The 23,207-nt window shown below is 40.9% G+C and overlaps 3 protein-coding genes across 6 annotated transcripts; all 3 read left to right on the forward strand.

Annotated features, from left to right (window-relative positions):
* The first annotated feature begins 37 nt into the window (after window positions 1-37).
* On the forward strand, window positions 38-9,059 carry LOC307023775 (bile salt-activated lipase-like). 3 transcript variants are annotated; one of them, XM_079657342.1, is made up of 15 exons: window positions 38-112; window positions 353-500; window positions 895-1,014; window positions 1,094-1,291; window positions 1,407-1,537; window positions 5,270-5,377; window positions 5,633-5,747; window positions 6,118-6,304; window positions 6,412-6,615; window positions 6,799-7,008; window positions 7,132-7,261; window positions 7,774-7,885; window positions 8,020-8,103; window positions 8,314-8,499; window positions 8,912-9,059. In XM_079657342.1, exons 1-15 carry the CDS (start codon window positions 50-52, stop codon window positions 8,941-8,943), a joined length of 2,028 nt encoding a protein of 675 aa, XP_079513468.1. In that variant the 5' UTR covers window positions 38-49; the 3' UTR covers window positions 8,944-9,059. The 3 variants fall into 3 exon arrangements, with proteins under 3 accessions (XP_079513468.1, XP_079513469.1, XP_079513470.1); XM_079657343.1 differs by lacking the exon at window positions 8,912-9,059 and having other exon boundaries at window positions 8,334-8,353; XM_079657344.1 differs by lacking the exons at window positions 8,020-8,103; window positions 8,314-8,499; window positions 8,912-9,059 and having other exon boundaries at window positions 7,132-7,197; window positions 7,774-7,840.
* Window positions 8,947-15,289, forward strand: LOC307023778 (bile salt-activated lipase-like). 2 transcript variants are annotated; one of them, XM_079657348.1, is made up of 11 exons: window positions 8,947-9,074; window positions 10,780-10,927; window positions 11,391-11,510; window positions 11,590-11,787; window positions 11,912-12,042; window positions 12,153-12,260; window positions 12,522-12,636; window positions 13,008-13,194; window positions 13,305-13,508; window positions 14,715-14,924; window positions 15,048-15,289. In XM_079657348.1, the coding sequence occupies exons 1-11, from the start codon at window positions 9,072-9,074 to the stop codon at window positions 15,229-15,231; spliced, it is 1,608 nt and encodes a 535-aa protein (XP_079513474.1). In that variant the 5' UTR covers window positions 8,947-9,071; the 3' UTR covers window positions 15,232-15,289. The 2 variants fall into 2 exon arrangements, with proteins under 2 accessions (XP_079513474.1, XP_079513473.1); XM_079657347.1 differs by lacking the exon at window positions 8,947-9,074 and adding an exon at window positions 10,430-10,539.
* Window positions 15,290-17,781: 2,492 nt separating this feature from the next.
* Window positions 17,782-22,038, forward strand: LOC307023777 (bile salt-activated lipase-like). Its single transcript, XM_079657346.1, has 11 exons — window positions 17,782-17,919; window positions 18,340-18,487; window positions 18,622-18,741; window positions 18,824-19,021; window positions 19,130-19,260; window positions 19,653-19,760; window positions 20,281-20,395; window positions 20,564-20,750; window positions 20,837-21,040; window positions 21,367-21,576; window positions 21,672-22,038. Exons 1-11 carry the CDS (start codon window positions 17,857-17,859, stop codon window positions 21,862-21,864), a joined length of 1,677 nt encoding a protein of 558 aa, XP_079513472.1. The 5' UTR covers window positions 17,782-17,856; the 3' UTR covers window positions 21,865-22,038.
* Window positions 22,039-23,207: the final 1,169 nt, after the last annotated feature.

Consider the following 23,207-nt stretch of genomic DNA (forward strand, 5'->3'; position numbering starts at 1 on the left):
TCTATAAAAGTGGCAGGCAATCTCAGGTAACCTAGTTCCCATCATCAAGATGTTGAAGCTTGGAATATTGGTAGCTGTTGCTGTGTTCCTGGAGATGGCCTCTGCGACCTCTGTAAGTGTCACAATTATAATATTCTCACTCTTTTCAGTATCTCTTTAATAGTATTCAAGTCTTCACTTAATACTTCTTTAGGAAGTAGGAATATTTATTTGTTCATTTTTCAATCATCAAACACTAATAGATATATTTTATTGGAGAAAATGTAATTATATATCTGTGACAACTTTCATCGTTACACTTCACTGTAAAAAAAGGAATAAATTAAAGGAATGTTGTGTGTGATTTCTGCAGCTCGGGGTGGTGTACACAGATAGAGGTAAGGTGCAGGGCGAGAACATCCCTCTTGGTTTAGGCCGCTACATGGACGTCTTCAGGGGGATTCCTTTTGCTGACATCCCGGGCAGATTTGAGAAACCAAAACGTCATCCTGGCTGGGACGGTGAGTGGAGCAGTATTACTTCTGTGTATGTTTAGTGTAATAGAAGTAAAATGTTGTGTTTATTAAAAATCCCTAAATCAACAGCAGTGCATTAGATTAAATAAGATCATCCTATGTGGCTTTGTTGCTGTCCTGTGCATGGGTGGCTCTAAAGGGGGGCCAACAGGGGCCAGTGCTCCTGTAACACTGAGCTTGGCCCCCTGTGAGCCCCACTTTGAAAGAGGAGTCCATGATGATTTTGAATAATGTAATTTAATAACATTTTAACTAAGTCACTGACAAATCAAACAAGAAAATACCAATCACGATATTAGTTTTTGTGTGCAATATAATGTTTACCAACTACAGACATAAAGTTTTCCTACCCCTGCTCTAACACTGTGTGTGTCCTCAGGTATCCTAAAGGCCACAAAGTTCAGGAACGGATGCATTCAGGTGAACTATTTGATGACTGATACCAGAGGCAGTGTGGACTGTCTTTACCTCAACATGTGGGTTCCTCACGGCCGCTCAGGTAAAGACAGAAAACTCTACAAAGTGTCTTCCATATTAGGTCTAGTCTATGAATGGCATTAATATTCCCTGTTTTTTAGTGTCCACTGGTCTGCCCGTCATGGTCTGGATCTTTGGCGGAGGCTTCCTGGTTGGAGGCTCGATGGGAGCTAATGCCCTGGAAAACCATCTGTACAACGGGAAGGAGATTGCAGACAGAGGAAATGTTATCGTGGTGACAATTAACTACCGTGTGGGAGCTTTGGGCTTCCTGAGCACTGGAGAGTCAGATCTTCCTGGTTGGTGCCAGCTTTTTTTCACAAAAGTGACAGATCTGAATAAATGTTGGTCTTCCTGCCAATTTAATATACCATTAAACTTCCGTTATTAAGTGAAAAATGTGATTCTCGTCAGGAAACTACGGTCTCTGGGACCAGCACACCGCCATCGCCTGGGTGAACAGGAACATCCGCTCATTTGGAGGAGACCCTCACAGGATCACCGTCTTTGGAGAGTCTGCAGGTGGAGCTAGTGTTAACTTGCAGGTCAGTGTCCACCCCCATTGTGTGGAATGATTGATAGATAATACATATATGGGGCATTCTACCCAATTAGTACAAAGTGCGGTCCCACAACAAGAAAAACTATTTAACAAAAAAATTAAGTATTCCGACATAGATATTTACTAAGAATATGTTATAATCTATTTAAACATAAGGCATTACATTATATAGTTATAAGCTTAATATATACAAAAACATCATTTATATAGGGTACTTTCTATTGGGAAACCCTGACATCTACATTTCAATTTCTGTAAAAAATTACACTTCAAACATTTTTTTTTTTTTTGTTCAATGGTGTATTTAGAAGATATTTATGATAACCTTCAAACAGAAGTTGGAATATTTCGATTTATTGTGGGTTTAATTTTTAAATAAAAAAACTATACTAAAAAAAATCATGTCCCCAGTTTTCATGTCACTACCGAAACACAAGGGGTTTTAGTCCAATGGGTGAGCCTGGTTTTTAGCAACAAGTAGCTATATCCCATACTTTTGATATAAATCTGTTCAAAAATCTGAAAATCGGTGTGTAACCTTAAGAATTGTCACTATCTTCAATTAAGTAAACTTTTTCGGGGTTTTATGCAAAGTATTAGGTTCTTATATGTGTAAACCTCTTCAAAGACGTGTATGCTAGCCATGTACTTGCTAGAATTCTTTAGTTATGCTCAATTTTAGCTAGAATCTACTGAAATCTATAAAGAGAGACTTGACCTTTATAATTTGGAATTGAAAAACGCACGACAGTCTTTCTTCTCTGCCATCATTACCAAAATCAAAAACAACGCACGTGCCTTGTTTGCTAAGGTCGACAGACTAACTAACCCACCAGTGTCAGTAGCCTCTGAATTTCTATCCACAAGGGCGTGCAATGATTTTGCCTCCTTCTTCACTGACAAAATTCCGAAAATCAGACAAGCAGTCAGTGCCTCTGCATCAGGTACAGCAAATGTGTTGTCCCTATGTCCACTTAATATCAATTCAAACACCATGACACAATTCCATCAGATTAATGATAAAAACCTAGAGGACATTATTCAACTTCTGAAATCCTCCTCCTGCTGCCTTGATATTATTCCAACAGGATTTTTCAAAGATGTTTTTCCTTGCATGGCCTCAGATCTACTTCATATACTAAACAAATCTCTTCACTCAGGTATTTTTCCACAGGCCCTGAAAACTGCAGTCATTAAACCGCTCTTAAAAAAGAATAATCTAGACGCTTCAGTAATGAACAATTACAGGCCCATATCAAACCTGCCATTTCTAGGTAAAATCATTGAAAAAGTTGTTTTTCAACAGTTCAGTAATTTCTTGCATTTAAATAACTGTTTCGATGTGTTCCAGTCAGGCTTCCGTCCAAACCACAGCACTGAGACTACTCTTGTAAAGGTCTTCAATGACATCCACTTAAACACAGACAGTGGCAGAACTTCAGTGTTAGTATTATTAGATCTCAGTGCTGCGTTTGACACTGTTGACCACAACATATTACTCGACCGACTAGAAAACTGGGTGGGACTTTCTGCAACAGTTCTACATTGGTTTGAACCCTACTTAAAGGACAGAAAAAACGTTGTTTCTATAGGTAAATACACATCTGAGTTAACAAATATGACATGTGGGGTACCTCAAGGCTCCATCTTGGGGCCTCTTCTCTTTAACATCTACATGCTACCACTGGCTCAGATAATGAAAAACAACAAAATAAGTTACCATAGCTATGCGGAATGACACACAAATTTACGTAACAATTTTACCAGGAGACTATGCTCCAATTCAAACACTGAGTAAGTGCATTGAACAAATCAATGACTGGATGTGTCAGAACTTTCTCCAATTAAACAAAGATAAAAGTGAGGTAATGGTTTTTGGAGCCAAGGCAGAATGTTTAAAAGTTAGCGCTGAGCTTCAGTCTGCAATGTTCAAAACAACAGATAAAGCCAGAAATCTAGGTGTACTCATGGACTCTGACCTGAGTTTCAACAGTCACATTAAAACAGTTACTAAATCAGCTATATCACCTAAAGAATATATCTAGGATTAAAAGACTGATGTCACAGCAGGATTTGGAAAAGCTTGTCCATGCTTTTATCTTCAGTAGACTCGACTACTGTAATGGTGTCTTCACAGGTCTCACTAAAACATCTATTAGAAAGCTGCAGCTGATTCAGAACGCTGCTGCTCGAGTCCTCACTAACACTAAGAAAGTGGATCACATCACTCCTGTTCTGAAGTCTTTATACTGGCTTCCTGTATGTCAAAGAATAGATTTCAAAATACTGCTGCTGGTTTATAAAGCACTGAATGGTTTAGGCCCAAAATACATTTCTGACCTCCTGCTAAATTATGAACCATCCAGATCTCTCAGGTCTTCAGGGACTGGTCAGCTTTCTGTCCCCAGAGTCAGAACTAAACATGGTAAAGCAGCTATCAGTTATTATGCTCAAAATATCTGGAACAAACTCCCAGAAACCTGCAGGTCCGCTGCGACTCTGACTGCTTTTAAATCCAGACTAAAGAATTTTCTTTTTGTCGCTGCTTTTAATTGAACTATTCACATCTTAAACTGCACTGTAACTTTTATCCATGTATTTTTTCTTTTAATGTTTATTTTATTATCTTTTCTTTTTAATGAGTGATTTTAAATGCCATTTTCTTAATGTCTTTCATTTTTTGTAAAGCACTTTGAATTGCCTTGTGTTGAAAGGTGCTATATAAATAAACTTGCCTTGCCTTGCCTTGCCTTGCATTGCCTTGAAACATATGGTTAAGTTTCGGCAATTGACATGATCGTTTCGGTAGTGACAAAATGGAATGGTAAGCAGGTAAATCCCGCCATTTTTAAATAAATGTGTTTTAAAGTCTCAAAATCAGTGTGTTACTTTAAAGGTATCTTATTATACTATTGTTAGGCATATATTATAGGTCTCAGATATATAAAAAACATGTCAATGAAGTGTTTTGCTCAAAATACCAAACAGATTCTAGCCTCATCCCCCTCTATTTCAGCCTGTTACTAAAGTGCTGATTCTGGGTCAGTAGCTTCAAACATTCACACTTCAACATAAGGCATGTTATGAGTTAAGATTAAGCAATAAGGTTGAGGGAATATGATACAACTTTGAGAACAAAACACTGCAGTCACTTACGAAACAGTGGATGTTTTGTAAATAATGTGTTGTATTGACTTATCAACTAAAATGATATGATACTGATTGGTTTAATGTATGCTACAATTCAACAATCATCAACTCTGGAATCAATATGATCAGTGTTATGCATTTTACAAAGAAAATTTGCACTATGATTTTTATGAATTGTATAAATTGAATTTTGCAATTTGATTACGAATTAAAGTGCATTGATTTAATTGGGAAAACCCTCAAGAAATATTTGTTAAAATACTTTTTAGAGAAGGGAAGGTAAAACAATCTTAACAGGTCAATATAATACTTTTTTACTACAGTGTATGCACTATGTTTCGGTAGGGACCATTGTTGGTAGAGGAAGAACATTCCAATACAGTCTGAAAATACGATATAAAAATGTACGGTTCTTTTACTAGATATGTGTAATTTTAAAAAATCATACAACATTTCAAAACTGTTCCAACCTGACTTTGCACCAATTCGGTAGAATGGCCCATATAGTACATTTAATAAAAATGCCTTCGTATGTATCTAACCACATTTTTGTATCCACACACAGAGTCTCTCTCCCCACAACAAAGGGCTTTTCAAGAGAGCCATCTCCCAGAGCGGTGTCGCCCTTTGCCCATGGGCTATCAACAAGAACCCCCGCAGGTTTGCTGAGGAGGTATATAAAAGCTTTACTTACATGTTTTGTTTCTTATCTGGAATAGTTTTCTGAAATGTAAAGCTGGGGTCACATTGTTTGCCACGGAGTGTAAAGAGTGCAGCGTTGACCAATAATGGCCTCTCAACTGCTCTCGAACGTTCTGTTGAATTTCTGACACATCAGAAATGTTGGTTGGCCGTCTTCAAGCTCAGTTGAATAATAACCACAAGTTGCCCGTTTCCACTTTTTAACATGATTTACATTTCTCCTCAGGTTGCTATTAAGGTCAACTGCCCCACCGATAAAAGGATGGCTCCCTGTTTGAAGAGGACTGATCCCGCAGTTCTTACACTGGCAGGCGCTCTCCGTATTACCAGCTCAACTGACCGTAAGCTGCACTCCACAGACAGTTTACATTTTCTGTTCAGACATGTCGGTGCTTTTTACCAGAGCAATGGAGAGGAAAAAGCATCTTGTTGTGCCGACTCCTTCTGCATTGTTTTGATTAGAATGTGCGCTAAATTTAGATGGAAATTTAGCTAGTGAGTGTTGCCCTAACATAACAAGCTGTCGTCAAACACTTAGTGGCCTCACCCTGCCTAATGTTCTCTAAAATGCATACTTCAACATACTTAAGCACATCCCATATGAGCAGAACAATACAAGATCTAGAAAATGGGAAATCAGAATTCCACTTTTCGTTAGGCATACAGTTAGTACTCTGAATGGTAATGTCTCATTGTATCTGCCTCTGTCAGATCCCCTTGTATTCAACCTGGCCCTCTCTCCTGTGATCGACGGGGACTTCATTCCTTCTGACCCTTCCAAATTGTTCAACAATATGGCTGATATTGATTACATGGCTGGAGTCAACGACATGGACGGACACCTCTTCACTGGGATAGATGTTCCTACGATCAACTCCGGCCTGGTGAACACCCCCATGTGAGTTTAAGCCATTTGGTCACTTTAAAGATTCTGTTCCAAGAGCAACATACCATACTTTGGTTAGAACTGTTTTGTATGTTTCAAATGTTCTAACCTGATTGCAGCGACGATGTGAAGAGGCTCCTGGTGGCGTACACGAAGGACAAGGGCAAGGCCGGTGCGGACAATGCTTATTCCACATATACCTCAAACTGGGGCTCAAAGCCCAGCTGGGAGACCATCAAGAAAACCGTGGTGGAGATCGGAACAGACTTCATCTTCCTGGTTCCTACTCAGGCTGCCCTTTACCTTCATGCTGCCAAAGCAAAGTGAGAATAAGATCTTCTTATAAGGAGGATGCTGTTATTTAAAAGCCCTTTTGTTCCGCATCGTAATTTTGATTTCCTAGTCCCTAGTCATGTCCCTAGTAATCTCCAAAGTCCTTAAATTGTTTTGCATTTTTTTGTTGTGTAGTCATTGTCACATACCTTTATTTCCTTCCCTCACCAAAGAACCGGCCGGACCTACTCCTACCTCTTCTCTGAGCCCAGCCTTATGGGCGGCATTACCAAGCCCTACCCCAGCTGGATGGGAGCCGACCACGCTGAAGATCTGCAGTACGTTTTCGGAAGGCCTTTCTCCTCACCACAGGACTACTTGCCCAGCCACCGTGACGTCTCTGGCTACATTATCGCCTATTGGACCAACTTCGCCAAAACTGGGTAACATTTCTGCAGATACAAGACATAGGAGATTCACAGAATTCTAACAGACCTGAATTAGTCATTCAAGTAGAAAGCTAAAACTGTCTTAAATGTTTTGCACTTTCCCAATTGTATCCACAGGGACCCCAACAAAGGAGGTCAGAGTGTGCCCACTCCTTGGCCTCAGTTCACCAGCACTGGACACCAGTACGTGGAGATCCATCATGATATGAACAGAGCCTATGTGAGACAGAAGTTGAGAACGCGTCATGTGCGTTTCTGGACCAGCGTTCTACCCAACCTTCACATTTCAGCCTCAGAATAAACTCCTTGTGCATCAGATGTGCAGCTGCAGTGTGGACCTATAAACCTGAATTATGAAATACTCATTGGTCCATGTAAAAAATGAATTGATGAAAAATACAAATGATCTTTCCTTGTTTTGTTTTTTTTAGTTTGACCTATTGAACTATATACTATGTAATATTCAACAAATTCAATTTGTATGGAACCTGCAATATGGGTTTGTTTGATTTTTAGAAGATAAGACTGTGTGTTAACTAGATTTACAAAATAGACAGCAAACCAGAGATGAAAACATGAGAATATTTGTGTATTTTATTGTAACCATCTGCGTGAGCTAAAGTACAAGCAGCAAAATTAAAGCACTTGTTTCAAGTAATATGCTTTATGTCTCACCAAATCCTTTTGTCTAAATCGTCTCAAAAAAAAGCTTGAGTATTTTGAAATAAGAGTTTATCACTATAATGAATGCTCTTACAGGTGACAGGGCCGTGGAGTCTGTGGGAGAGGCTGGGCTATGACCCCCGGAAGACCAAAGAGTCCAAGAAATACCAGCTACTGGACTTCAGGATCCGATGTAGCACCAAGCATGGTAAGAACTAAAGGAACTCATTGTTATACAGAAGGTTATTTTCCAGTTCACCGTTATCATGTTTTTTCCATTTTTAACATCAAAGATGAAGTTAAATGTCCATCTTGCCCTGTTTACTTTCTTTACACCTTCAGTGCACCTACTTTCATCTGACATGCCAGTGAAAGCCAAGAGGAGCGCTCTGAACTACAACCTGTCCGTCACAATGAACAAAGCAGGTGAGTTGATGTAGACAAACTATATAAAGGAGATATGTAAAGTTCAGATGTGGTTTCTGGTTCTTTCTGAAAAAGCATATGGTTTTATAAAAGTTCCAGCATCGATTTGAATGTCCTGTCTGAGAATCTGTAAAACAATCTCCATCCTCCCGCTGCTTTTTCCAATGTTCACTGATAACATACAAAGTTCACTGATCATGTTCTGGAAAGATTGTGTGTTTTTCCACCAGTTTAATTCCCCAAGAGACGCAGATGCAAAGGCCTTGCAATATCCCCGGGGAGAGGCTCTGATTCAGAGGAAGAGAACGACAACAAGGATGACGAAGACCAGGATGAGAACGACGAGTCATCGGAGGGCAGCGAAAACGAGATGGAGACAGAAATTCTGGACTACATGTAAGACATTTATCTCGGCGGTTAATACCTGCCATTTCCTGTAATGGTTGCTAAGACTGAATTATCTTTTCAGTTAATTATAAATAAAACAGAAAGTATTTCTAGTGGTTTTGCCTTCTATTATGTTTTTGGATTAATTTATACGGTACAACTGAAAGGATTCATAATTCTCTCATAAGAGTTACGATACATTGTGGAAGCAAATACCTTGAAAGTGCCACATGCTTCACTTACTGTACCTATGTCCTTTATTTACCAGTGTTACAAATTGATTGTTCCATGCAAAATGTTTTTATTGCTTTAGGATTGTTTTTGAAAGTCCTGTTCAGAGGGGACTCGCAAGTTCTGCATGCGAGTGCGGTGACCCTGAACAGACTGCCGAACATATAATAACCACCTGCCCTTTATATAGACCACCCTCGGAAGCCAGCCTCTTCGACTTAGGACCAGAGATGCGGGCATGGCTACACGACACCGAGTTGGACCTCTGACGTTACACGAAAGAAGAAGAAGAGGGGACGACACGAGTAAATTGGATTCGAACCGTAGTCCGCCGCAGCGTCTTGCAGCCCATGGTAAGACATTTTTATCTACATGCTATACGAGGCATGACCTTACAACCCCTCTCCATCCCATAGTAGCAGAGAGAGTGCTACAGTATCCTGTGGGAGGTATCTACAGGGGTGTGTGTACAGGGGTGTGTTTACAGGGGAGTGTACAGGGGTGTGTTGGCGGTGTGGCAGCAGGGGAAAGCTCTCATTGGGCCATCCCCCTGTTATAAATTAACTAATCCAGTCTGTACAGGTGCTTTTTGCACAGCCACGACGATGCTGGTTTTTGGATTGTTGCACAGCTGTGTCAACTCAGCAGAGCTGGCCTCCTGATACACAACTGCAAGGCCCGACAGAGATTGTAAGGGGGACCAAACAGGCAATTTTATTATGTTGCACTCAAGGGAATAACTAAACCTTTAGGGGAATATAAGCCGTGCTAGATTGCTATTTATTGACTTTTGTTTTTCTACAGCCCTGTAATACCAAACCCCATATATTAGACATTAGGCTGAAAGACCATTTTGAGTTGAGTCTCAATCTGGGGTTTTGTGTAATGGATTAGTGATAAGTGAACATTTTATCAGATTTAATAAATGTTTCTGCTGGGTCCCCTCGGGCCTGTGTTCTCTCACCTTTTACTTTATATTCTGTATACAAAAAGGTTCTACAGTGAGCATTAAAACAAAACAAAATTGAAATCCAAGATGATTCAGTCATGGCCCAATAACTTAATGTCACCTGGTGTGACGAATATGTCTTAGTGCTAAACAAGTTCTGTGCTCAGTGGCGCTTCATACTCAAGCCCAAAATGGAGCGACTGTAGATTCAGAAAGTGCCCGGATCATCTGGGGCCCTTTGCTTTTAGAGCATGCGTTCCAGCTCTCTGCTAAGTCCCCAGGAAGTGTGCCGGACGTTGGAGCAAATGTTCATAGTGGCCAAACGCTGGTACTTAAATGTATCTGAGGTCATTGGGCCCAAACACAATTGTTCCCATTGACTTACATTTGGAAAGTACATTTGGAGACGTCTGTAAATCAGCGGATAAGCTATCTTTATACATCCATGCTCTTGGCTCGCCTCGGCTCAGTCAAATGAATGGAGTTTGCATGTTGGCAGTTAAGGTTGTACAACTTTATGTATAATAAAAAAATACAACCACGTTAAGCTCAGCCAATCAAATCTCCTTTTACATAGGTCATAGAAAACAGAGAAAGGTTTATGTGTGATCAATAAAAAACATTGTGATTTAGCTAAACAAGTGTTTGAAGTCTTCACTAAAATGTATCAAAGAAAGTGCTTTGGACACAGGGCGGTTCAATATTACATGTTATGTAACTCCTTCTGCTCAGGCGTCATGTAGGGGAGGGGGTCTCCTCTATAAAAGTGGCAGGCAATCTCAGGTAACCTAGTTCCCAACATCAATATGTTGAAGCTTGGGATATTGGTAGCTGTTGCTGTGTTCCTGGAGACGGCCTCTGCGACCTCTGTAAGTGTCACAATTATAATATTCTCACTCTTTTCAGTATCTCTTTAATAGTATTTAAGTCTTCACTTAATACTTCTTTAGGAAGTAGGATTATTTATTTGTTCATTTTTCAATCATCAAACACTAATAGATATATTTTATTGGAGAAAATGTAATTATATATCTGTGACAACTTTCATTGTTACACTTTAAAAAAAAAAAAGGAATAAAATAAAGGAATGTTGTGTGTGATTTCTGCAGCTCGGGGTGGTGAACACAGAGGGAGGTAAGGTGCAGGGCGAGAACATCCGTGTGGGCTTCCGCCGCCACATGGACGTTTTCAGGGGGATTCCTTTTGCTGACGTCCCGGGAAGGTTTGAGAAACCAAAACGTCATCCAGGCTGGGACGGTGAGTGGAGCAGTATTACTTCTGTGTATGTTTAGTGGAATAGATGTAAAATGTTGCATTTATTAAAAATCCCTTAATCAACAGCAGTGCATTAGATTAAATAAGATCATCCTATGTAGCTTTGTTGCTGTCCTGCGCATGGGTGGCTCTAAAGGGGGGCCAACAGGGGCCAGTGTTCCTGTAACACTGAGCTTGGCCCCCTGTGAGCTCCACTTCGAAAGAGGAGTCCATGATACCATTATCATCTTGATAGTGTTGCAGCAAAGAATTTAACTTGAGTCTAAGTTAAGATATTTTTTTGTTTTTAATAATGTAACTGAATAACATTTCAACTAAGTGACTGACAAAACAAACAATAAAATACCTATCATGGTATTTTATGTTTTTTGTGTGCGATATAATGTTTACCAACTACAGACATAAAGTTTTCCTATCCCTGCTCTAACACTGTGTGTGTCCTCAGGTATCCTAAAGGCCACAGATTACAAGAACAGATGCATTCAGGTGAACCTTTTGATGACTGATACCAGAGGCAGTGTGGACTGTCTTTACCTCAACATCTGGGTTCCTCACGGCCGCTCAGGTAAAGACAGAAAACTCTACAAAGTGTCTTCCATATTAGGTCTACTCTATGAATGGCATTAATATTCCCTGTCTTTTAGTTTCCACTGGTCTGCCCGTCATGGTCTGGATCTTTGGCGGTGGCTTCCTGGTTGGAGGCTCGATGGGAGCTAACATCCTGGAAAACTATCTGTACAACGGGCAGGAGATTGCAGACAGAGGAGATGTTATCGTGGTAACAATTAACTACCGTGTGGGAGCTTTGGGCTTCCTGAGCACTGGAGAGTCAGACCTCCCTGGTTGGTGCCAGCTTCTTTTCTCAAAAGTGACAAATTGTACAGATCTTAATAAATGTTGACCTTCCTGCCAATTTAACATACCATTAAACTTCCGTTATTAAGTGAAACATTTGATTCTCGTCAGGAAACTACGGTCTCTGGGACCAACACGCCGCCATCGCCTGGGTGAACAGGAACATCCGCTCATTTGGAGGAGAACCTGACAGGATCACCGTCTTTGGAGAGTCTGCAGGTGCAGCTAGTGTTAACTTCCAGGTCAGTGTCCACCCCCATTGTGTGGAATGATTGATAGATAATACATATATAGTACATTTAATAAAAATTCCTGAGTATGTATCTAACCACATTTTTGTATCCACACACAGACTCTCAGTCCCCACAACAAAGGGCTTTTCAAGAGAGCCATCTCCCAGAGCGGTGTCGCCCTTTGCCCATGGGCTATCAACAAGAATCCCCGCAGGTTTGCTGAGGAGGTATACAAAAGCTTTACTTACATTTTTTGTTTCTTATCTGGAATAGTTTTCTGAAATGTAAAGCTGGGGTCACATTGTTTGCCATGCAGTGTAAAGGTTGCAGCGTAGACCGATAATGGCCACTCAACTGCTCTCGAACGTTCTGTTGAATTTCTGACACATCAGAAATGTTGGTTGGCCGTCTTCAAGCTCCAACACAGTTGAAGCATAACCACAAGTTGCCCGTTTCCACTTTTTAACATGATTTACATTTCTCCTCAGGTTGCTATTAAGGTCAACTGCCCCACCGATGAAAAAATGGCTCTCTGTTTGAAGATGACTGATCCCGCAGTTCTTACACTGGCAGGCTCTCTCAGTATTTCCAGCTCACCTGACCGTAAGCTGCACTCCACAGACAGTTTACATTTTCTGTTCAGACATGTCGGTGCTTTTTACCAGAGCAATGGAGAGGAAAACAGCATCTTGTTGTGCTGATTCCTTCTGCATTGTTTTGATTAGAATGTGCGCTAAATTTAGATGGAAATTTGGCTAGTGAGTGTTGCCCTAACATAACAAGCTGTCGTCAAACACTTAGTGGCCTCACCCTGCCTAATGTTCTCTAAAATGCATACTTCAACACACTTAAGCACATCCCATATGAGCAGAACAATACAAGATCTAGAAAATTGAGAATTGGAATTCCACTTTTCGTTAGGCATACAGTTAGTACTCTGAATGATAATGTCTCATTGTATCTGCCTCTGTCAGATCCCCTTGTATTCAACCTGGCCCTCTCTCCTGTGATCGACGGGGACTTCATTCCTGATGACCCTTCCAAATTGTTCAACAATATGGCTGATATCGATTACATGGCTGGAGTCAACGACATGGACGGACACCTCTTCACTGGTTTAGATGTTCTTACGATCAACTCCCCCCTGGTGAACACCCCCATGTGAGTTTAAGCCATTTGGTCACTTTAAAGATTCTGTTCCCAGAGCAACATACCATACTTTGGTTTGAACTGTATCGTATGTTTCTAATGTCTAACATGCCTGATTGCAGCGACGATGTGAAGAGGCTCCTGGCTGCGTACACTAAGGACAAGGGCAAGGCCGGTGCGGACAATGCTTATTTCACATACACCTCAAACTGGGGCTCAAACCCCAGCAGGGAGACCATCAAGAAAACCGTGGTGGAGATCGGAACAGACTTCATCTTCCTGGTTCCTATCCAGGCTGCCCTTTACCTTCATGCTGCCAACGCAAAGTGAGAATAAGATCTTCTTATATGGAGGATGCTGTTATTTAAAAGCCCTTTTCTTCCACATCGTAATTTTGATGAATTAAGCTATTAATGTTTCATACCCACATAACTGGAAGAAACTCAGCTAACTGACGATATGAAAATGTTTTAGCAGAACGAAACACAAGGTTAATACAAAGCTTCTGAATTAGCACTGAGCGAAAAAATGCTAACGCACTTAGCAAAGAACTCACGGTAGAAATATTGTATTACTTATCGGATCTACACAAACAAGATATCAGATTAAAGCTGAGATTCCACAGATTCTAGAGGTATAATTATCATCACTGTGGGCAGCGAAGGAAAACCCAGACAACACACAACATAGCTTTACGGATCCAAAATGGCAAATAAGTCATACCTTTTCTGTTTTCTGATCAAAAGTTGTGTTCAATGGCATGACATACATATTTTTTTTCATATAGAGTGTGTGATTGCTACAACCCAGCTTCCGGTTTTGGGCTCGTTGGCATGCATTCACCAATGATAATGTTAGATGGATTTTAGGAACTTCCTTCTCGATTCTATTGGCTCTAACGGTTAAAAAGACATGTCAATCATCCAAATTGACCGAGGGGGGCCAGAGATATGGCAAATCCACCCAAATTACAACAGAAGTGTTTTCTTCTTCTAAACCTTTCTAAAAAGGTCAAATGTCACTTGTTTTGCATCAATCTTGATACAGGGTATTTATTATATATTTTAGTTTGGATTCCGAAAGCTTTTAGTCTATTATCCCATCATTCAAGGGTGGTTTTCACTACAAGTAATGTTTTTCTTTTGGACGGACACTATAATTAAAAAATGTTTACTATGATCAATCTGAATTTACTTTAAAATAAAAAAATTCTCTATTGATTCGGACTCTTCTACATCCAACTCACAGGTTTATCATTGCTTTGAGAAAAAAGATTATTAATTTAACCCTTTTAGAAGTGAAGATATAGTCCATCGTTCTGGGAATGTCATTGTCGAGTCTGAGACCTGAAAAACAGGCTTGGGGCTTAACAGGTTACATTGTTTTGTATTCCAAGTAAGTCATAATGTGCTCTTCACAAACTCTAGTGCCATTTTCGACTGTCCCTTTTGAAAACTGCACTTGTGAGTTTTTACACTTTTTTTTGTTGTGTAGTCATTGTCACATACCTTTATTTCCTTGCCTCACCAAAGAACTGGCCGGACCTACTCCTACCTCTTCTCTGAGCCCAGCCGTATGGGCGGCATTGCCAGGCCCTACCCCAGCTGGATGGGAGCCGACCACGCTGATGACCTGCAGTATGTTTTCGGAAAGCCTTTCTCCTCACCACTGGGGTACTGGCCCAGCCACCGTGACGTCTCTGGCTACATTATCGCCTATTGGACCAACTTCGCCAAAACTGGGTAACATTTCTGCAGATACAAGACATAGGAGATTCACAGAATTCTAACAGACCTGAATTAGTCATTCAAGTAGAAACCTAAAACTGTCTTAAATGTTTTGCACTTTCCCAATTGTATCCACAGGGACCCCAACAAAGGAGGTCAGAGTGTGCCCACTCCTTGGCCTCAGTTCACCAGCACTGGACACCAGTACGTGGAGATCCATCATGATATGAACAAAGCCTATGTGAGACAGAAGTTGAGAACGCGTCATGTGCATTTCTGGACCAGCGTTCTACCCAACCTTCCCGTTTTAGCCTCAGAATAAACTCCTTGTGCATCAGATGTGCAGCTGCAGTGTGGACCTACTGTATCTACTTGTATTATTAAATAATCATTGGTCCATGTACAAAATAAATTGATGAAAAATACAAATGATATTACTTGTTTTGTTTTTTCTTTAGTTTGATGAAAACATGTTTTGGGTATTTATTTATTTTTATCATCAGTGTGAGCTAAAGTACAAGCAGCAAAATTAAAGCAAGTTTAAAAATTAAAACAGATGTTTAAAGTATATGCTTTTTATGTCTCACCAAATCCTTTTGTCTAAATCTGCTCACAAAAAAGCTTGAACATTTTTAAACAAGAGGATATCACTTTAATGAACACTTGCCAAAGAAGATGTTGTTTTTCAAGACAACATATTGAGATAATCAAGAAGATAAAGTCAAGACTGTGCCTGTTTGATTCACTTTGGTGACAGGGCTAAAGCTAGCTAAAATAGCTAATACACTGTATTAGCCGCCGTCCTAGCTGTCGAGCAACATTCAGTTCGTTATTTTGTCCTGTTCCACATCATTTCAATCATGGAAGAGACATTCTAGTTGGACTAAAGATCTGGCAAAATAAGTTAGTTGGAACAGTAAGCATCATGTCATTTCCACTGTTACGCTGATGATACCCAACTGTATCTCAGCACCACTCCATCCTCCTACCTGTTTGGGGTTCCCAACAAAACCCTGGACAGGCTCCAGTATGTTCAAAACTGTGCTGCTAGGGTGCTCACAAATACAAAGTCGTGGCAGCACATCACTCCCACCCTCATCCACCTCCACTGGTTGCCAGTCAAGTCCCGCATAATCCTACAAAGTCCTCTTCCTCACCTACAAGTCCCTCCATGCCCATGCCCCCCAGTACTTATCGGACCTCCTCCGCCCACATGCCCCACCCCGGAATCCGCGGTCTTCAGACTCTGGCCTGCTTACCACCCCCCGCACCAAACTGCGAGCCTTCGGGGACAGAGCCTTCAGCGTGGCAGCCCCCACCATCTGGAACGCTCTCCCTGCGGAGATCCGCAACATCCCCACGCTTGACGCCTTCAAAAGGGCCCTCAAGACCCATCTGTTTGCTAAGGCCTTTGGCCCCTAATCTATTTGTTGTTTTGTCTGTCTGACTGGTTGTCTGACTGCCTTTTGTTTTCTTATGTTTGTTTTGCCCTGTTCTTCTTTGTAAAGCGACCTTGGGTCTCATGAAAGGCGCTATATAAATCCAAGCTATTATTATTATTAAGCGGACATAGTAATTTAATCATTTTGAAAGCTAGAATAGCGAGGCCACTAGATTTCTGCTAGGATAGCCTAATGCTAAAATGTATATTTTCAAGAATAGATTCAGGAAATGGGTAAAGCTAAGTTTGAATTTGAGTGAACCTTTTCTCAGCTGAGGATTTAAGGCCTTGGTATTAGTCATTATCATATTTAGTATTTCTCCTATAGGCCTACACATATAGTGTTAGGGAATAATTTGCTTAGGTATTCAACCTTCGACACAGTTCATCGTTTTCTCTTCTCACTGTCTCTTTTCCCATGGCATAGTTCTACGGCCTTGGGTATTGCTGCTATCTCTCTTAAGGAGGGGCAGCTTGGGCGCATTGTTGTTGCCAGTCTATGACAGAGCACAAGCTGCCATTAGGTAGTTTACTGTTCAGGGACGAAGGTTCCCTGGCGCACATTCTTTTCTATGGACGAGAGCTCTAGTTAGATTCAGGGTCCATAATTTGTTTAGTCTCGCTGATGAAGAATGTTGATTATTACACTCCGAGCTAGTTAAAACCTCGAGCTGCAGAAGAGTTTTTCAGAATTGGTTTGGCAACCGCTGTGTCAACTCGTGACAAACAAACTGTCTTGTCAATTCTCCGACCGTAACTCCAAATAAACCGTCAGTGTTTGCCATCGAGTGCTGTTTCCAATTGCTTCAGAAGTTCCCCCCACAATTAGCATAGCTGCCTACAGTTACATGTATCTTCCATGCATAATATCAAATTCTCCTCTTATCTTGCATTTTGTGTCACACCACTAATATCTGCCGGCAAATAAGGGTTTGTATGCAACTGTTGTAAGTCTCTGAATCTCTACAATGAGTAGAATATTAAATTCCAAAAACATTTTCCACTAACATCTGCGCCTCAGATGTGTGGGGTTATTTGTGGTTATATCTAATCTCAAACCATGTGATATTTGCTTGTCTGAGAATCAGTCCACCTGTTGTCAACAGAAGCAGTTTCCTACTTCAGTGTTGATGTGACATTTATCTTTGTATGTTTTGCTGATTACTTTATCATCATAGTGGAAAGATGGTGGAACAAAGTGGGGACTAGCAAATAATTTTCTACAGCAGAATGCTAAAAAATATGGCAAATATTCAGACTCTGAAATCTGTCCTTCATCAGTGATAGGGAAAAAACGATACAAACTTTGCAGTGGCATGGTTTACACCGGGCTGTTTCCCACTAGAGGTCAGGAATGGGAGGTCAGGTCATCAACATAGGGAAACAGTAAGTGTTGAAAAGCTCATATAACAAAAGTAAACAGCTATATTTAACATTCATTCTCTTGCAGGGAGGGTCTTGTGTATATAGGCCCACTGTGAGGCATTCACTGGTTTCTCGACAGCCATGGAGAAACTGAAGATTCTGCTTGCTGTTGTCTTATCTTTTGGGACGGCCTCAGCAGCCTCTGTAAGTGTGCTTCAATTTTAATTACAAGCATCTTTTGATTTGCATGTAATTCGTCTACTCTCTTTGATTTAAAAGATAATCAATAATTTTGGGGGAGATAATAGAATGTGATAATTGTTTTAATGGTATCTGCCTTCACTTATAATGAGATAACTAAATCCCCTGTCAACTTTATCTAATTGCATAAGTTCAAAATAAGCATCTAAATTCTGGCAACGTTTTTACACAGTTTTGCAATTTTAGTTTTATTTACCAGTCATTCATTTTCTCTTTTTGATCATTTTGTGTCTGTTAGTGGCCATTTTGGCTCTTTATGGTTATTTTATGTCTCTTCCATAGTCATTTTGTGTCTCTTTGTGGCTTGTTCAGTAATCCAACAATGTCATTTAAGGTGAAAGCTCTTGTGTTTCGTGTCTCTAGCTTGGCGTGGTACAAACGGAGGGTGGCAGTGTTCAAGGAAAAAATATCCCCCTTGGTTTTTTCCGCTCTGTGGAAGTTTTCAAAGGAATTCCCTTCGCTGCCAAGCCTGGGACATTTGAGAAACCCCAACCTCACCCTGGCTGGGATGGTGCGTTCAAACCCCATCTGACCAAACTTTTTAAAATCATTATCTGTGAATAGCATAAACAGAGGCTAATAAATCCCACTTAAATTCTCCTTTAATTGCTGTAAAAAAATAAGTAATATTGTTTTCATCCACAGGCGTCCTTAAGGCAACTAAGTTTACCCAGAGATGTCTCCAGATCAGCATGCTCCAGACTTCAAGTTTTGGTTCTGAAGACTGCCTTTACCTCAACATCTGGGTTCCTCACGGCCGACAAGGTAGCTTTTTTATTCTTTGATTTCTGAAATAATTGACATACTTGTGCTTGTAAAATGTAATAGCTTCTTCTTTCTCCCCAAGTGTCATCAGATCTCCCCGTCATGATTTGGATCTATGGAGGAGGCTTCTTGGTTGGTGGTTCAATGGGGGCAAACTTTCTCAACAACTATCTCTACAGCGGTCAGGAAATTGCAGACAAAGGTGGTGTCATCGTGGTGTCCGTGGGATACCGTGTGGGAACCCTGGGCTTCCTCAGTACTGGAGACTCTCGCTTACCTGGTGGGATAAGTTCTTTATATTCAGTAACTGCTGTAAAGTAGCTGGGTATCCTGGATAGCAGACCTGTTGGCTGGAATGATTTTGACTCAAAGTGTCTCATCACTACAGGAAACTACGGTCTGTGGGACCAGCATGCTGCCATCGCATGGGTGAGCAGGAACATCCGCTCTTTTGGAGGAGACCCGAGTAACATCACCATCTTTGGAGAGTCAGCAGGTGGAGCTAGTGTCAGCTTCCAGGTGAGATGCTTAATAGGAAGAATAAAATGGCTTGTCATGTTTCAACTTACATTCAAGAAATATTTCTAGTAAGAAATACTGGAATGTTTTTGAGGTTTTGATTTTTCCATCTTTTTGCCTTTATTTTTATGACCGAAACCTCCAACACTGAGCAACTCACACTATAATAATAGCTTACAGGGAAGAGGAAATATATGTATCTTTGATTATTGCGTTTAATAAAAACACTAGTTACAACGTAAACACCCCTTACAACCTTTTCTATTTAACATTTTGTAACACTACCACTACTTCTTCTACTATGTCACAAGTGTCAAGTTGGCAAATTGGCCCACAAACTTACTATGACAAAAAGTAATAATTTTATATTCTATGTTTGTATTTCTTCACAGACACTCTCCCCCCACAACAAAGGGCTGTTCAAGAGAGCCATCTCCCAGAGCGGTGTTGCCTTCTGCCCCTGGGCTATGAACAGGAACCCCCGCAAGACCACAGAGGAGGTGTGTTTTTATTTCATGTCAGACCATGACAAATTCCCAATGTTTTCATTTATAGGATCATTTATATTCATTAAAGGATTTAAATATAACTGAAGTTCTCCTCTTGGGGTCAATATAATCGTATCTCATCTTGCGCAACAATTTTTCCTTAGAAGATTGTAGAGATCCACAAACTAGACATTCAATAACCCAAATGTTGCTGTTCACCCCACGTGGACATTTCCATGTTCTTCTTTTTATATAAATTTTGGCTTTAAGAATCCCCATCAAATATACATTCTATGTTTTATAGCAATATTTGAATGTAGATTGGTGGTTAAGTTCAATGTTATGTTGTTTCAACTTCATCATATTACAGTTATTTATTACATAGCCACACCTACACTTTACATCATAGCTGTGCATCCTAAGACACCTGCTTAGCCAGTGATCTTGGAAACACTAATACTCTTGTCCACAGGAGGAAAAAATGTTTTCCTTGCAGTTGCTTCAAATCTCCTCTTTACAACCATGTGCACAGGTTGCTGAGAAGGTCGGCTGCCCCATGGATGAGTCGCTGGTGGCCTGTCTGAAATTAATTGATGCTGCAACTCTCGTCATGGCTGCCCCCAGAATCCAACTGGGCTCCCCTGACTGTACGCATCATCTTCTATCCAACTTACTGCTTCATCTAGAATATAACAAGCAATGGAAATTCACAATTCATGATGTACAATGTATCTTAGGTATAATTGTTCTGTTGTAGTTTGCCTTAATTTGCCTCTTGTGTCTTTGATCAATTTTTTTTTATCACTCTCTCTCAGCTCCCGCTGTGCTAAAACTGGTTCTGGCTCCTGTTGTTGATGGAGACTTCCTCCCCGATCAGCCTGAAAACTTGTTCCACAACACTGCTGACATCGATTACCTCTCAGGGTTTAATAACATGGATGGACACCTGTTCACCTCCAAGGACATTTCCTCCATTGGGGACAAGAATCAAGAGACTTCTGTGTAAGGCTGATGATTTGAAAGGTTTTTGTTTTGTGGGTCCTTGGAGTTTTTTCACTAACAGAGCTCTCTACCTTATTCCACTGCAGAGAAGACGTGAAGAGGCTCCTTGCTGCTTATACCAAAGAGACAGGGCAAGCTGGTGTTGAGGTTGCCTTTACTGAATATTCATCCAACTGGGGATCAACACCCACCCAGACCACCATTAAGAAAGCTGCAGTAGACATTGGGACTGACTTCCTCTTCCTGGTTCCTGCACAGACTGCCATCTACCTGCATGCAGCTAACGCCAGGTCAGGCCAACTGCTTCATCCCCTAACCCTAACCTTAACCCTAACCCTAAGTGTTTCTTCTAATAGTACTTTAGACCTTCATTGGACAACTTCCACTACCTAAACACAATTTCTTGAAGAGCAATAAATCAAGATTGCTGCTATTATTCAGATCTTGCTGTTCTCCTTAACTGTTTGTTCTTATATCTATGAGTTGACGCACTATAAGTTGTAAGTGTTCTGTTATGTCTTTGGAAGTTTAGAGCAAATTTTGCAAATGGCATTGTCATATGTTTTGGACAACAGTAATGTATGACAGATACAACACACTCTGATGTCATTTTCAGGTCTGCACGTACCTTCTCCTACCTGCTGTCCGAGCCCAGTTTATTGGCCGGACCGGGCAAACCCTACAATGACTGGGTGGGGGCCGACCATGCTGATGACCTGCAGTACGTGTTTGGAAAACCCTTCACCACACCTAAGGCTTATGGGGACCGGCACAGAGACCTGTCTGGCTACATTATTGCCTACTGGACTAACTTCGCCAGAACTGGGTAAATGCAAATGCAACACAAATGTCAACAGCTTGAGGATTATCTCGCTACGAAATGAATCATGTGTGTTGCTTTTACTACTTTAATTTTTACAGAAACCCTAACAAAGGAAACATGCAGGTTCCTGTGAACTGGCCTGAGTTCACCAGCACTGGACCCCAGTTCCTGGACATCCATGCTAAGATGAATGAGAGCTCTGTTGGACAGGAAATGAGGCTACGTTTTGTTCGCCTTTGGACCAGCACCATTCCAAACCTCCAATCACGTGGTGTCACAGATGCTCAGTGATACATTTGCATTCACTGCATTTAAAATGTACCAATTATACAATAAATATAATGAGTGTTAAATGAATCTGTCAGGAGCTTATTAAACGTTCCTTTTGACTGCTGATGGCCTTTATTATCAGCAGTGGATTTTTTCTTTAAAACTTCACACATAATGAATAAATGATAAACCTTGGCACAACCTCCACTCCCCCTTTTTTTTGAAGGCCTTTTAAACATACTGTGATCATCAGCCATCAATTTATCATCTTACAAATACTGTCTAGATAAGGTATGTAGTTCAATGTGATTAAAAAGTCACTTTAGCCTATATACACCTCTACACTGGTTTAGATGTTCTTACTATCTGTCATTTTAGTTTTGTGTGTTAGTCATGGTTTTATTTTGAAATGCTGTTCTCCCTTTGTCTGGTCTTCCTTCCTGTGTTTGCCCTCCTGTGTCTGATTGTCTCATTAGAGGCTTCTCAATACTCTTAATTTCCCCTCCTCGACTCCTATCCTCGACTACTATCCTCAAGACTTAGTCCCGCCCACAGGAGATGCGAGCGGAGGACTCGAGGAGGGGAACCGAGGAGAGAGGAGGGGAAGCAGCAGGCGGTTAGAGAAATGAGAACTCATTTTAAAGAGACGTCCATTAATGATGACAGGAGGCACAGCAGCACTCTGTCTGATGGACGGATGTGTTCATGATGACTTATATATTTACTTTGAATTCATTGACAGTGCGGTATAATGAGACAATAACAGGCTACAGATGCGGACATATACACACAAAGATATTTATATAAATATATACAATTTAAAGTATGAGAGCACTCTCATAATAACGTAACACAATCAGAGACTGGATATATCCAGGGGCGGATCTACCGGGGTGGCATGGGGTGGCAGCTGAAAAAATAGCCTTGCCACCCCAGCTGCCACCCCAGTTGGCATCTTTGTTTTGAAAGAAAAGTTGTGGCTCATCGGATATTTATGATAGAAAATCTCTAATGTCCGAGTGCAAGTGAATGCAGCACAAGACGTGAGTCTTGTAACTCTGGAACCCTGGCGCGAGCTTGGAAATGTTGATTGGCGGCGATTTCCTTTGAACGGAGCGGCGCATAACGACAACCATTCGGATCCAAGTAGACAGAAGGAATGAGGGCTAAAATAACTGGATGGCCTACCTGCCTGTCAGCCTTCCATCTGGGCACAAACTTCTCTCTTGCCCTCATTGGTCATGTGCGCATTCGTGTGTGTTGGAGGGGGGGCTCTGTAAGGAAGTGGCACATTTTTTCCGGTTGTGTATTTTCAAATTCTAGAGCACTCCAGCTGGTTTCTCCAAAATTACCTACCCCACCTT

This window comes from Notothenia rossii (assembly GCF_949606895.1).
Source record: "Notothenia rossii genome assembly, chromosome: 11".
NCBI lineage: Eukaryota > Metazoa > Chordata > Actinopteri > Perciformes > Nototheniidae > Notothenia > Notothenia rossii.